The sequence below is a fragment of the Dryobates pubescens genome, chromosome 7 (assembly GCF_014839835.1).
Source record: "Dryobates pubescens isolate bDryPub1 chromosome 7, bDryPub1.pri, whole genome shotgun sequence".
In the NCBI taxonomy this organism is placed as follows: Eukaryota; Metazoa; Chordata; class Aves; order Piciformes; family Picidae; genus Dryobates; species Dryobates pubescens.
The window spans coordinates 4,936,748-4,952,834 of record NC_071618.1 but is presented as its reverse complement, the minus strand read 5'-3'; the positions used below and the strand labels follow the sequence as shown (position 1 = coordinate 4,952,834).

Sequence of the window (16,087 nt, the reverse complement as noted above, 5' to 3'; positions counted from 1 at the left end):
AATAACTAAAATTAAAACTGAATGTATCCTAGCATGTGGACTGTTGTAAATGTTCTCACAGTCTAAAATACTGACATTCTTTGAAAGATGGTCAATTATTATTTTTTGTAAACGTAAATGATAGTAATGGCTCTATTATACCAGTGCTGAGCCCTGTGGAAGAAGATTCACATTGTCTTAATAAACCCATTTATTCCCTGTATTTGTATTAAGAGAACAGGTTCTTTTCCAAAAAGATCTGGTTTTCTTTTCTTTTTTGCTTTTGCTTTCCCCCCCTTTTTTGTTTTTGTATAGTACTGTCATACCTTTTGGGTTTGAACCAAACAGCAGGAGCAGATCATTCCAAGAGAGAACTGGAGGAACTTACTTCCTCAGATTCAAGTACATTGAGTGTATAATCCTTGGGATCTCACCCATAGGTGTTTGCAAATGGGGGTGCTGGTCATACCACACTGTTGGTCTCTTTGACAGAAAAATCTGTGATGTTAGAGGAGCTAAAGGAGAAAAAGTCCAACCACTATTTTTCCTCAGAATAGTGTTTGGGCACTTAAAATATCACCAGGTCTGCAAGTCTCAGGAGTACTCCCATTTCCACCAGGACATATAAGCATTACAGCCCAGGGACAACTCTAAATGTGGTAATCTCTACTGTCTGTCTTAGCTCATCTTACAGTTTGTTGACTCTAGACTTCAACACAAAGATGTGCTGGAAATTAGTTGTTAATACTCAGAAACTAGCTCGTTGAAGAACTGTCTTCACAGGATCACAGGATGTTAGGGGTTGGAAGGAACCTCCAAGTCCAACCCCCCTGCCAGAGCAGGACCATAGAATCTAGCACAGGTTGAACAGGAGTGCATTCCTTCATCAAAACATTATTGTCCAGCATGAGCAAAAACTTGAGTGAATTGTCAGAAATTATCATTATTTATGAACAACCTAATCTGACATCCCAGGCATGGACTGGATGGAACAAGGCAAGAAGGGCAAAGAGCTAAACTAGATAGCCCAGCCTGCCTTTCAGATTGATTCTGGAAGACATTAATCCATGGGTCATTAGAACTAAAACTCTACCATTTCAAATTGCTTCATTAGTTAATTTACAGGAAAGTCAATGATACTACTTAAAATTTTGTCATTATTGAAACATACCTGCAGTGATGTGGCCATCTTTACTGTTACTAAGGAAATTAATTATAAGAGAGTGCCAATTTTTCCTGTCCCTGAAATGTCAACTTCCTTTATTGATTGTAAGGTTAACTGCTTAATGTGGCAGTGAAACAAAATACACTCTGGTTAAGGCTTGTACTTTCATCAGAGCCATTTCTCCTAAGACATTGATGGTACAGCTTTTGAAACTGGCTCCAAGCTTGGCTCTGGCTGCAGGAGAGAAGTCCTTTTCCTGTCTGTTTCCAGATGTGGTTCATTATTGCACACATTTCCACCATCCATTCTCTGATTCAGCTGGATAATGGTTACCTTGGAAGGGCAGGTGGGCTCTCCGTCAGTGGACAAAGGAGGCTGGCAGTGGAAAAGCTGACGAAAGCATTTGTAAAACTGAAACAACAAGCATACAATTCTAGACTTAGTTGCTGCAGGCTACAATTCATGTCTAACAGCTTGGAGGAAAGCAAACATGGTTTATGAAGCTCACATTTTTTTCTTCAAATAGGCATTAAATATTTTTTCATCACGAATCTGTGTTTCCTGCTGCTTAAGACTGAAGTTCACTTATATTTGTGGATTTACGCTTTGAAATTGATATGCCTGCCTTTTTGCAGGTCATAGACTCTGCAGAGTGTAAAGCTGTAGAAGAATCTAAAATATTTTCAGAAGCTTTCATTTATGATAAAAGGAGACTTAATCACAGAAGTAATTGGTTTTCAGTTACTTCACACAGGAAGGAAAAAAAAAAATCATATTGATAAACTAATGATACACAGCAGGGAGAACATAAGGTTCTTCACATTAGCAAGCCATTGAAACCTCGGTGTTCCCAAGCTACAAACAAAACTTCAGAAAATGGGTTTGCTTAATTAATGAACCAAAATAATTTTTTGTGTTAATTCGTTTCACTTGGGAGCTACCCAAAACACCTTTGATGCTTTATGATTCCAAAGCTGTTGTACAGAGGAAAAAAAAGCAATTACATCAGTTCTCATGTATAAGTGCAAAGCAAGCAGAAAGATACAGCCATTTCCTGTGAGAGCTGAGTGTCACATTCAGCAGACGAGGATACCAGTAATGCAGCAAGTGCTTCAATACTTTTTTCTCACCATATTTATTTTTTAAGCAAAATAATTTTAAAAATATAATGTCCAAGGCTTGCTTTTTCATCTTCCTTTCATGTGGTTACATGAAACAGAAGGGGCTTCCAGCAGCTGTGATTGATGTGAAAGTGTTGTGGTTTGGACAGAGCTGCTGATCAATATCTGATATTAGCCCCTTCGAAAAGGCGCACCCACAAGAGTCAGATTTCTTGAATTTCAAATCTATAAAGACCTTCTGTTAGTATGGATTTCCAGTTGTGCTGGAGGAAAACAAAGTTTGCCTAAGCCCACTTACCTCCCTTCTGAATCTGTTCTGGTCTAGTTTTGATCTGAGTAAGGGTTAAGGAAAGTAACAGCATCTCAGGACTGCATCTGTGGTCAAAGTTTGCTTTCACCTGGCTTTAAATGGGAAATTTTTCCCATATGGCCTTTCTTAGCCACTACTGACAGTGCCAATGATACTCTGCCATTGATACATGGCAGGGAAAAGTGGGTTTACATTTTGTGGATTTCATTGCTGAGCAGAAGGTGGTCCAAGGCTTTGCCTTGTGACAGGACTACTCTAAGCAGGAATTCGCTTTCCTTGGCCCCTGTCCATGAGACTTTTCACAAAACTGTCAGAAGCTGTGGGCTTTTGTGCCACCGCTACATAGCTGATATTTCCTTACCTGCCCCTCTGTATGTGTCTAGGCTGCATTCTAGATCGTATCTTCCTGCCTAGAGAGAAGCAAGAAGGTGGGAAAAATGGAATTGTCTCAATTCCAAACTAAAAAAGACCAACATTGTAACAGGGTGGACATGTTACAAGGAATACATTGATACCTTAATATTGCCAATGATCTGAATGAAATACCAAAACTTGTGTTGTCGAGGGAAGGAATATGGGTGTGACTGGCCCATCTTTCCATTCTTGTTTCCCCTTGCCATGGTGTTGAAAAAAAAAAAGGAAGGGCAAATCACTCAGATTCTTCATAGCCTTGAAGATTAGTATGCCTGTAAATAGCATAAAAGCACAACACAACTGATCTGTCTTTCTAAACAAGTTCAAGTATCGATAATATACAAGAAAACCTATAAAAGTGATCAGCTGACTCAAAAAAAAATAAATCAGCATGCAGCTGCAGTAAGTGCCACATTCTTGTGTGGGATGTGCTGTGGACAGGACAGGGTAGAGGGGGGAAGGTGGGATGGCGCAGTCTTCTCACTCAAGGAGGCTAATTGTGGCAATGCCAGCGACGAGCAGTGTGAGCAATCTGGCAGTGCAGGCCTAGAGCCTGACATGGTGGCAGGCCATGCTCAGCAGAAGTGCAGAGCCAGCTACCAGTATGCCAAAACAGTGCTGTGCCTGCAGCACTGTAACTAAAACAAGACGCTGGTAGCTAGAAACATAGTAAGTTATCTTGGGACAACAGGATATGCACCTGCATCAACAAATCTCGTGTGTCATCCGTAGTTGGACCAATAATCTATAATAGTGTGATGTGTGGTCACTCATAGGGAACCGATGAGTCCATGCCAACAAGGCACACCAAGGTTATATAAATTGTAGCAGTTTCCTTGCTACGCACTTCTTTTCCTGCCTGTCCTGTCTCCTCTCCTTCCATGCTTTACTGTGCCATGCTTTCACCATAGGCCTGAGCCATAGGCCTGCAATACTGGAACAATAAAGGATCAATACCCGATCATATTGGTCAGCCGTATTGATTGCAATAACCTCCATCGTCACCAAATCTGGCTAAAGCTAATGGTGTACAAGCCTTTTATAGGCTTTTTACTCTTTCCTTGTTGTCCTATACTGTGAACTCTACAAGGATTACAATCTTTATGTATCAGGGACAAATGGAAAGTGCTCTAACAAAAGGAACTATTGCTTCACATGGTTGTTTTGCAGAAGTAATACTTAGGGTGTGCAACAGAAAAGGGAAGCACAAAAGAAAAATGGATTGGGTAAAGCCAGGGAAATTTCTAAGAGAAAGGTGAAATCTGGGGTTCACTTTTGTTTTCATTTTCTGCTCCAGGTATCCTCATCATGATGTCCATGTGTAATGAAGTGCACGTGTACGAATACATCCCTTCAGTCCGACAGACTGACCTCTGTCACTACCATGAACTCTACTACGATGCGGCATGTACCTTAGGAGCCTACCACCCACTGCTCTATGAGAAGCTGTTGGTGCAGAGGATGAACAAAGGCTTACAGGATGATCTGTATCGTAAAGGGAAAGTCATTTTGCCAGGGTTCAAAGCTGTCAAGTGCCCTGACCGATATAATTTCCCACACTTATAGAAGAGAATCCTTCAGAAACAATGTGCAATAAGGTACTACTGTCATACTATAAACAGGAAGAGAATACTTGAAAAATGTATCTTAGACCAATCTAGTCTTGAGTCTATAAATTGTAATTAAGTAGCAGGCATGAGAAATACTTCTTTTCTGAGCCTGAGTATTTATTATTGCTTTGCAAACAGTTAAGGAAAAAAACCAAACAGGCTTAGCTCATGAAAAGTGCAAAGGACATACTTAGGCAGAAATATATTGTATTGTTGTGGGTGTGACTGTCAGAATTTATTGGTGGTCTCTTATGCCACATATGCTAGACGGTAACTTTTGTTTTTTACATGAACTTAACTGTCAAACCTGGCATTGTGAAACAGCCTCTATTGTCCATGTACAGAACGGCCAGTTGAACAATGCAGTTTCTCATGGCTCCATGGGAAGGAATTTCACACTTTCCAAGAATGATCTCATCACTACTCCAAGCTGTGCAGTCATTGACAAGAACAAACTTTAATTCCTCAGACACCGGTTCAGTTACAGACCTCCAGCTGTACAGGGCCTTATGGTGGGTATGAAGTCAGTGCAGATGGAGGTGGCTGCATGCACAGCTAAACTAGTTAAACTACTGGATGTATTTTTGATGCCAAACCCCCATGCTTGCTCTCAACTGTGTAAGGCAGAGGGAAAAGGGAAATGGCAACAAACATATCTGTAACCCATTCAGGAGAAATCTCTCCCTGGGAGGCCTATCAGGAAGGTGTGAGTGAGATGGAAGTGATGCCTTTCTCTGGTCTGGAAGATCCAGGGGAAGTTGAAGGGGGCTGTACAGTACTGAAGGGGGCTGTACAGTACTGAAGGCAAGTGCAGAGGGAGCTTAGCTTTCTGCAGCAAAGATAGCATTCAGGATTACAGACATAATTTGTTAGGTATATAATTGGGTTCCAAATCAGACTCACTTGTTCACAAGTTACTGCTGTTGAGAAAGCATAGGGAGTTTTCTGCCTCAAAAAAACATGACTGTGGATTGTGTATGGAGATAATTTGTTATTTTCCTTCTTAACACACAAGGAGAATATATTCTAAGGCACTTCAAAAAATCTGCCTAGTTGCTAATATATTTAAAGCATTACTTTTTCTTGTCAAGGCTTGAATTTCAGATTTTACAACTGGCAGGAGGTTAATATTTTGATGTACTTTTTTTCACACAACTGCACCCTTTCTCTTAGGTTAAGGTCAGCAGGAATGTATGTACACAAAAGCACAGCTGTATTCTACTCATATACATTTAGTGAAAAAGCTGGCAGCTCAGAGGGGCACTGGAAAGAATAGCTGAGTGATTGTAGTGGAAAGTATTTTTTGCTTTGTCTTAAAAAACAGAAAGGCAATTGAAGAGTGCATATAATATTAATGACTATTTCCTCTTCAATAGTGTAAATATAATCACAGAATCCTTTTTCTCTCACTCTACTCTTTGGAGGTCTGATGATTTTTCTTCCTCAAAAGTAAAGAATGTGTGTCTGACACAGGACTTAGCCTTTTTTCCCCATGTAGCCTCTTAATTTGCCCTTTATGATTCTCTTAATATTCCTTTTGTTGACATAAAGTGTGTCCAGATGATCTAAAAACTGTACTTCTGTCATGTGTGGATAATTACCCCCATAAATCATTTTGGTTCACACTAGCCTTAGACTGGATTTATAGCATACTGATTTCTTTTTAGTGTTATGTATGGCAGGCAGCAACTTTTACTCTTAGTTAGTAACACTGTTACTCATTTTTGTGGAGAATAGATAACCTGCATAAGACTAATCTGTTTTTCCATATGGTTGGTGCCCTATTTGCAAAATATACAAGGTTTGAGCAATACAGTCAAACATGGCATTCTTTCCTGTATGCTGGGTTAGCTACCCCATCTTGTAAAGGAAGGCAGCTGATTAGCTTTCTAGAACTAGTGAGTATGCTGCTTTTCCTTAAGATGGAAATCCTCGAATTCTGAAGAAGCAGCATATTACTCTGACTGGTCTGCAACCACTAACCTTTTACTTTGATTTGCACAAAGAAGAAAAATACTAACTGCATTGCTCAACTGCCCACTGCAGGGTTATACTGTGTAACTCCCCCAGTAATCTGTCAGAATAATCAACAGGAGTTGTACAGTGTAAGACAAATTACACAGTACCTACTTCATGCATCATTTAAATCATAATGCAGAACCAAGTCTGAGATGTTATAAAATGAACTGTACATTTTTAGTTTTCTGGACTGTGCACTTTCAAACCTTCCCAGTAGAAGTGTTTTCTTTGCTGTATCCTGATTTATACAGCAGTGCTCCTTCCACAAGTGCAAATGTGGGTGCTGTAGCACCATCACCTCAGAAGATGCTGCAGAGCTGGGCTGCAAATGCTTGCTTGCTCGCAGAGGAAGAAGACCAACTCGTGATGCCCATCTTGAAAAGATAAGCATCCCTGGCATGGCTTCCTAATACTGGTTTCCACTGTGATGTTTCACTGGTCTGCCTGCTCAAACACCTTTTGGCTCCTGAAACAGATTTTACTCCTGTACCTTACCTTGTCCTTCTTTGGTTTTTGGCCCAAGTGCAAGTGTACCTGATCTACTAACTGAGGGCTCACTTCTGCTTGCAGCAAGAGAGAAAGGGGCAGCAGGCGGATCATAAATGACCGGCAGAGGTGCTCCCCTCACCACTACTTACATTCCATGGCATTGGCATTGCTGGTTTTTATAGGAACCCAGCAACTATCTTGACATTTCAGCATTTCCCCATCCACTGCAGGAGGGAGATCGTGTTCGGTATCTTTCAAATGATGAGTGTGCAGTGACTCTGAGCCATGTATCTTTTAATAATAAGTGCTGGGTTTAGATACATTATTAAATGCAGACAGTATGAAAGGAAATGGATTTTCAAATCCAGACTGTGAATTTTTTGAGGGCAAAAAAATACAGCTGTGTCTTCATAACTCTCCAGTGTGGCTGTTACATGCTGACACCACGGAATCTTAAGAGAGACCGGAGATTTGCCCAAACCCAGTTCTTGAGGTGTATCATCAGCCAAGCAAATGCCTCTGCTGGTCAGCCCCTGAGCTCCCTTCACACTCGTTGCAATAATACAGGTCTAAAAATCTATGGAGTTTTGCTGACAAATAGGAGTAAGTTGCCTTTAAAAGTTATTGAGCCTAATTTCTGTGCCCTGGTGCTGTGGAAAACAGTTGCACTTAGCTGAAACGAACCAGAAACACCGCAGCAGCTTTAGGAAATGTGCTGAGTTTATGCTGAATTTCATTATGTTCTTTTTTCCACTGTGAATTCTGTAGCTTTTCTGACTTGCGGTGCTCTATCATTTTATGCATTCAGAAAGTATTCTTCTGTTTATTCAAGGAAAAAAAAATACAAGTTCTTGCCTTGTTTTCAGCCAAAATCTTTTTGCTAGAAAAAACCCACAAATATACTGATTGTTTCGTTCCTTTATATTTCTAAAGGTTATCTGAGCATAAACTCATAAGCTCAGTCAGTCATTCCTTGGATGGAACTACTACATCTTTTTTTACCTTGTTGTGCAGTTTTGTGCTGTTGATACTCCAGTATAGTCAGTGTAACTATCATAAAAATATGTACCTTTGGGGAGAGAGAAAGAGAGAAGGGTAATTTACACTCTCTAATCTACACTCTCTCTGTACAAATTAAGCTAAATCATTGCATGTCTTTGGTCGGGCCACTTTCTTTGTTGAAAGCATCCAAAATCACTGAACTATTTGCTGTAGATCTTTTGCCAAAGTCAGGAAAACTGAGACAGTTTTTTCTTAAGTGAGGACAGGTGTCTACACTTGATGGTTGCACAGACTGAACACAGTCATTTTAGAGGTGGGTTGAATTGAACATTAGTTCCAAAAACACATAGTGTGGTTTTTTTCACTTTAAGTTCCTTTTTCTTCAGCAGTTTTTAAGGATGGACAGTGACACAGATGTTCCATGGAAGGAATATTAAATGCATTAACTATGGAAATAAATGGCTATGATATTTCCTTTCATGCTCTCCAAAGCTGATGCATACTGAATATATGAAATTGTTTTCTGAAGCAGATAGTTCGGAAGACTGTCAATAGAAAGCATCTGAATCTTTCCCAGGAGCTATCCTCTCTCTCACACACACACACACACAAGGAGGATGCCTGATTTAACTGTTCAATATTTAAAGCAGCCCATGTCTGGGCACACCTGTATCACTGAATGAATTTCGACACTGCAAATTTCTTCTCTCCAGCTTCGTGATCAGACTCAGAGTTTTGTTCTTGAGCTGTGTGTGATAGTCTTGACATTTATTCATATCATCTCATCACTCTTACAATATGTCAGTCATTGAACTATTCAAATATAGACTGTGTACTTTTTTAATAGCTTTGAGAATTATTTTGTATGATGATTTTTTTAAATGAATGTGTACTCTAACAACAAAGCTCAAGATTTTACAGGAGTCACATTTTTAAGCAGTGTTTGTATACATTTTAACACTTTTTTATATTTTCTATTATGATTTTGTATATTTTTACGTATGCAGAGTGTACAGATTTTTTCCTGTAAATAAAACATTTGGTTTTGTTTGTTCAGTAGTACTGGTCTCTTCCTATTGCCTTAAGTGAATGACACTGAACTGCAGATGGAATAAAACAGAGAAGGTAGCTGTCAGTTCTGCCCACAATTGCAATGAAATCTTAAATGGAAATGGACAGACAAGCTGACAAGTAGCTTTCACAGTAAACTATGGAAAAGAGGTGAATATTGTAAAGCCAGTTTTAGTCTAAAGTGAATGTGCCTACCCAAGCAAGTGCTCTAGGATTGCCTGAGATTGCCCAGCATACCATACTGCTGTGTTTGGCAGTAAATTTCTTGGGATAGTCAATCCCTCTAAGGAGGGCTCATGCTTTGATGACTTGATGCTACACTTACAATATCACAGTAAATTAGAGGTTGGAAGGGACCTCAGGAGATCATCAAGTCAAACCCACCTGCCAAAGCAGGATCACTTAGGGTATTCCAGACCGAAATGCATCCAGGTGGGGTTGCAGAGAAGGAAACTCCACAACCTCTCTGGGCAGCCTGTTCCAGTGCTCCATCACCCTCACTGTAAAGAAGTTCCTCCTCATGTTGAGGTGAAACCCCTCTTCTATGTTCAAGCCTGAACCTGTTGCTTCTTATTAGTGTGTACCACTGAAAAAGAGCTTGGTCCCCTCCACTTGACACCCACCCCTCAGATATTTATATACATTGATGAGATCCCTTCTCAGTCTTCTCAAGACTAAACAGCCCCAGGTCTCTCAGTCTCTCTTCATAGGGGAGGTGCTCAAGTCCCCTAATCATCCTCATGGCCCTCTGTTGGACTGTCTCCAGCAGTTCTCTGTCTCTCTCGAACTGGGGAGCCCAAAACTGGACACAGTATGCCAGTTGTGGTCTCACCAGGGCAGAGGGATAGACGAACTTCCCTAGACCTGCTGGACACACCCTTCTTGATGCAGCACAGCCTGACGGGGTGTCAGCCAGTCCCCCCCTACCTCCAGTTTTGTATCATCAGCGACCTTGCTGAGGGTACTCTCAATCTCCTCATCCAGGTCATTGATAAAGATACTGAACAAAACTGGACCCAGTACTGATCCCTGGGGAACACCACTGGCCACATGCCTTCAAGTTGACTCTGTGCCACTAGTGACAACCCTCAAACATTAGTGAACTTCAGCTAAATGTCTGTGCCACCCAGTTAAGGAGCCCAGCATCTTCTTTTAAAGAATAAGAAAATACCTTTTTTATCAATTAGTAATTAAAATGAGAAACAGCCCACCAAAGGGAAAACAACTTGCCATTCAGTCTGTGGTGAAATAGCATGTAATTTAATTGCTACAAGTCTGCTTACATCAATTAAATGTGAGGCCTTCTGCTCTTTTGGTAGTATTTGAACTACACTGTGGCTGGAGTTGGGCCAGTGGAGGTGACAGTCACTGTTTTCATCCAAGAGAGTCACCATGAGTCCATGCCAACACTAAAGTTAGTTACACATTAGTGGAATTACAAAAGATGGATCACTGTTGTGTAAGCCGGCAGCCAATAATCATGCAGCTCACCCTGTGTATCACACAACCTCCTGGCAGGCATCACTGAGGGCCTAATTACATAGAATATACATACATAGAATACACAGAATAAACCAGGTTGGAAGAGACCTTCAAGATCATCACGTCCAACCCATCAACCAATCCAACACCACCCAAACAACTAACCCACGGCACCAAGCACCCCATCAAGTCTCCTCCTGAAAACCTCCAATGACGGCGACTCCACCACCTCCCCAGGCAGCCCATTCCAATGGGCAATCACTCTCTCTGTATAGAACTTTTTCTAACATCCAACCTAAACTTCCCCTGGCGCAGCCTGAGACTGTGTCCTCTTGTTCTGGTACTGGCTGCCTGGGAGAAGAGACCAACATCCGTCTGTCTACAACCTCCCTTCAGGTAGTTGTAGAGAGTAATAAGGTCATCCCTACATGTCACAATATGCAAGTAAACACCTCTCAGAAAACAGGGCAGTGATCTACACTAGGGGATAAACTGAATGCTGGGATGCATGTTTGAAGCCATAAACTGATGCCTTTCAAATCCATCAACTTTTGCTTTTACTGTGGTGGGTTTTAATTTTAAAAGAAACCAACCAAACAAAAAACCAACAAAACATGATCACTGCATTCTGTCTGATAAAATGCTCAGTCAACTTCATTAGTCTCTATGACATCAGAGGGCATTCTTGTCTCACTGCATACAAAATGGTATTTCAGTAGAAGGTTGCAACCCGTGAACTGTATTGTGTGGAGTACAGAGAACACCTTGCTGTACTCCCTATTCTTTGTCGATGACAGCTATAGGAGGTGTGACATTACATTTCTAATAGCATCTCAGGGAACTGTGGAGGCATCTCATTTTCAGATTTATTTCCAAAAACTGCCCTTTTCTGAACAAGATGCCTTTGAAGGATGTATCTTTTACCTTCATATTTACAGAAGTCAGCTGTATTTCACTTGTGCAGCTCTGAGGGACATAGCTCTCTGATAGGTCAAACTTCAAACGGGCATTTTTGTCTGTTTATTTGCGTTATTAGCTTACCTGTTGTGATCTATCTGAAGAACATCTCTCATAGTCATTGCTTCAGCTTTCTGTCTTGACTGCTGCATGAACCTTTTGAAGTGATTCTGCACCTCTGCTCCACTTTGATGAGACCTCACCTGGAGTATTGGATCCAGCTTTGGAGTTCTCACCACAGGAAAGACACAGACCTGTGGGAGCAGGTCTAGAGGAGGCCACATTTGTGATCAGAGGAGGGGTAGATATATAAAGAAAGGTTGAGAGAATTTGGGTTGTTCAGCCTGAAGGAGAGAAGGCTCCAGGGAAACATTATGGCCTTTCAGTTAAGTCTGTGAGAAAGATGGAGACAGTCTTTTTATCAGGGCTTGTTGCCACAGGACATGGGATAATAATGTAAAATTACAAGTCTGATCTAGTTGGAGGTGTCCCTGCTCACTGCAGGGGGGTTGGGCATGGTGACCTTTGAGGGTCTCTTCCAGCCCAGTGCAATCTGTGACTCTGTAAAAGTGGGCATAATTAGACTAGATAAAAGGAAGACTTTTTTCTCAGTGAGGGTGGTGAAACACTGGCACAGTTGCCCAGAGAGATAGATTCCCCATCCCTGGAAACATTCAAGGTCAAGTTGGATGGGTCCCTGAACAGCATGGTCTAGTTGAGGATGTCTCTGCTCACTGCAGGGAGCCCTGGACTAGAGGATCTTTAAAGATCCTTCCAACCCAAACTGTTACGTTTCTAGATGCAAGGGAGAATCCCGTATTTTGCTATAATCACATCCACCATCTTATGCAGGAAATTGCCCTGCAGCAATGATTAATCATGGCTTACTGTGGGACTACTTCACCAATAAGTATGAACAGTTCACTAACACTTGTTGTTTGGTTGGACTTCTGTTCTAGTTCTCCTGGCATCTTGATCTTTCCAGGGTGGCAAATGGATAATTTGATTGCTTCATCAGAATAGCATGGATTTATCTCCCAGATGCCAAAACCTCTGTACATGGGTCTTTCCTTATTTTTTTATATTTATATTCTACTTTATTGCAGTGATAAGTTATTCCAGATAGAGCACTTCAAAGAAATTACTGCACTTTTCTGGAAATACAGCCTGACCTTGGAGCTTCATGCCTTGATACCCAAGGTACGTTAGAAGTTCATGACCTGTTATTTCATGTTTCTAAATATATGCTAATGTTCAAGTAAATGCTTATTAAGTTTGACTAAATGTAAAATTACTATCTTAAAGTGACAGGGAACTGGTTGTGACATAGTAATATAGTGGGATTTTTTTCACTGCAGGCAAAGTAGCCACAAGAAAACTGACAGTACAAATAAGATGTGACAAATCACGGGGGAAATCATTGCTAGCGTGATTGCTGGACTCCTAAAAATTAAGAATAGAGGTCCAGGAGAAGGGAAGAGGAGGGACAAGGAATGATGAATCACAACAGGGAGAAAGAAACAGCTGGAAAGATGTAGAAAGGTGTATCATACCAAATGGAGAGGCAGAAGTGTTCTTTTTCCATATAGGAACTCAATAGTTTCCTTTTCTTATTTTTTGCATATTTGGAGAGAAACACAGCTTATCTGTTGGTACTCATCTTGCTGCTGTCAGGTTTAATGTGCTGAGATATAGGTAGAGTTAAGAATGGTAACTGACTTTTGCTGAGGCCAGGCTTCTTTGTAAACACAGGAATCTCACAAATTCATCCAAGAAAAGACTGATAGGGTTATGTTGTTACACTCTGAGCAACCTCTTCCATGTGCTTATAGTCACCTGTGTGATAACTGGAATAAGAAAAACCATTTCCTCTGGTGACCTGTTTCTGTGCATAGACAAATATGAATCAAATACCCTCTTGGTTAGAGAATGCTGACAGATAAGGGACAATTACTGTAGTAACAACTCCTTATATGCTTGTTCGCAGACTTCAGAAGCCCCAAGAGGTTCAGGAGGGCAGACAATAGATATCATAGCTCCCTGGGGTTTATGGAAGCAGCCAGAGGGGGGAAATGCTACCAGTGCTGACTCCAGGCTGTGTCAGATGCTGTTAACTGCCTCACTCCCAGTCTTCTGTCTGCAGTTGAGCTTCCTGACTGAAATAATTTTGCTGCCCCACCTTCTAAACCATGGGGTTTTTTTCCACCCTCAGTCCTGGAGCGCTGCTGCATGTGGTGTACTAGCTACATCCTGCATGGTTACTACATTGTGCAACTTGTGTGTCTCCTATGCAGCACATGAAGGAAAGAGAAGAGGGAGGAAGGGGAAGTGGTGGTGAAGGAAGGAGCAGAATGGAAGAGACTTGTGAGGTTCTGGATCATTTTCTATAAAACTAGAAGACTTTCCTCTCTCTCTTTCTTTTTGTTGTTGTTGTTGGTCAGGTAAGCATAGTTTAGTCATTCTCAGAGCTGTCCATTGAAATGTAAAATGAACATGCCTCAAGAAGCTAGAGTTCATGACTTGTGAGTTGTCTGATGTTATGTAGATTAGGTGGCATTCCTTATCTAAAGTATCTACACCTCAGATTAAGGCAGGGCAGTAGGAAGAAATTTTGGCAAATTACAGCGAAAAACATGAGATGTGTTATGCAAGCCGAAAGCGCCTGAGAGCTACCCCTTGGCCCAGCCTTGCTACCCAAGAGGTGTGTAAGCCAGGAGCCTCATAAAAGGTGCTATGTCCTGAGCACAAGGAGGACAAATGACCAGGAGGGAAAGGTGGAGAGAATTCTGCTCTAGGCCAGGTTCTGAGTCTGTTTTTTTTTTTTCAGAAGAGAGGGTTTGCTAAAGCAACATTATTTTTCTTTGCTAACAATATTCCTCTCTGGAGGTGAGGAGTCAGCTATCTGGTGGAGCATTCCATGAACAGTAGTTGAGAAAAAACAGTAGATGAGAAAAAATGAAACAAGTCAATATGCTGTTACCAAAATAATACTAATGAAGTTTTCCTTGGTAGAAGAACAGGGAAGGCAGAAACAAAAGAGTATATACTAATAACTGAGAAATATCGTCCTCTTTTAACGTAAACAGCACACTATTCAGATAATCCTTGATCATCTCTTTAGATAAGTCCTCAAGAAAGATGTGAGAGCATGAGAGATCATACAAAGTGAACAGTGAGATCAAAGCTACAAGGATCATGAACTAGGGGATAGTTACTATGTTAGAGGAAACACAGAGAAACTTTACCCATATTTCAGTGTAACCAGCGTGGCTGCTGAAATTTAGAGGTGTTGCTTGTGTGCATGAAAGCACAATGTTAGCAATGCTGCTGCTATGTCTTCAGTGCACATTGTTTTAAGACAGCACTGTTGCTTTCAACAGGGTTTATCTCTGCAGGAAAAAAAACCCACCAGTTATCGTATTTATCTCACATATGCTCTTTCCTGGCCTTAAACAGATCTACTAAACTCCATACAGTATATAAAAAGGGTAGCTCCTACATAAAAGAAAATTAAGAATAATTTATTAAAGTAATGTGAGGAACAAGAACAGGGAAAGAACTTCAGTGGATAGCAACAAAATGGATGCTGCCTCTATTTCCCATTCCCATTTCATTAAGGCAGAATTTTTCAGGTCTTTGCAGTAACTGATGGATCCTGACTGACAGAGGTAGCAGCAGATTTACCAGTCCCTACAGTAACATTTTATTTTGTGAGGAGAAATGAAGGGTCTGTTACTACTCTAATATGACTTGATTAATTCTAGATCATTTCTAAATAATTCCCATTTTGCTGGAAGTTCAAAGCATAACAAGAAGTATTTTGACACCTGAAAAATGTATGTGTTTATTTAGTCAAAATCATTATGCTCTTCTGCCCACACAGTTCTCCCATATGTTTTCAGTTCTTCACCCATGGACTCTAGGTCAGCCCACCAGGATTAAAAGAAAGACTCTAGCTGACTGTGATAGGTTTATGCTGATATATAGAATCATAGAATCAGTCAGGGTTGGAAGGGACCACAAGGATCATCTAGTTCCAACCCCCCTGCCCTTGGCAGGGACACCTCACACTAGATCAGGTTGGCCAGAGCCTCATCCAGCCTGGTCTTAAACACCTCTAGGGATAGGGCCTCAACCACCTCCCTGGACAACCCATTCCAGGGCTTCACCACTCTCATGGTAAAGAACTTCCTCCTCACCTCCAGCCTGAATCTCCCCACCTCCAGCTTCATTCCATTCCCCCTAGTCCTATCACTACCTGACACCCTAAAAAGTCCCTCCCCAGCCTTCTTGTAGGCCCCCTTCAGATACTGGAAGGCCACAGTTAGGTCACCTGGGAGCCTTCTCTTCTCCAGACTGAACAGCCCCAACTCCTTCAGTCTGTCCTCATAGGATAGGTGCTCCAGCCCTCTGCTCATCCTCATGGCCCTTCTCTGGACACATTCCAGCATGTCCATATCCCTCTTGT

General features: G+C 41.2%; 2 protein-coding genes across 3 annotated transcripts in view; one reads left to right on the top strand and one right to left on the bottom strand.

The window, feature by feature from the left end:
* The window catches only part of ST6GAL2 (ST6 beta-galactoside alpha-2,6-sialyltransferase 2), a 55,044-nt gene extending 49,946 nt beyond the window's left edge, over nt 1–5,098 (top strand). For both annotated transcript variants that reach the window (XM_054162975.1, XM_054162976.1), the window contains exon 6: nt 4,287–5,098. In XM_054162975.1, the coding sequence (XP_054018950.1) occupies nt 4,287–4,555 (269 nt within the window). In that variant the 3' untranslated portion in view covers nt 4,556–5,098. The remainder of the gene's footprint in view (nt 1–4,286) is intronic.
* The window catches only part of LOC128897331 (pinopsin-like), a 104,458-nt gene continuing 89,698 nt past the window's right edge, over nt 1,328–16,087 (bottom strand). Inside the window, exon 4 of the mRNA XM_054162978.1 lies at nt 1,328–1,555. Within this exon, the coding sequence (XP_054018953.1) occupies nt 1,328–1,555 (228 nt within the window). The remainder of the gene's footprint in view (nt 1,556–16,087) is intronic.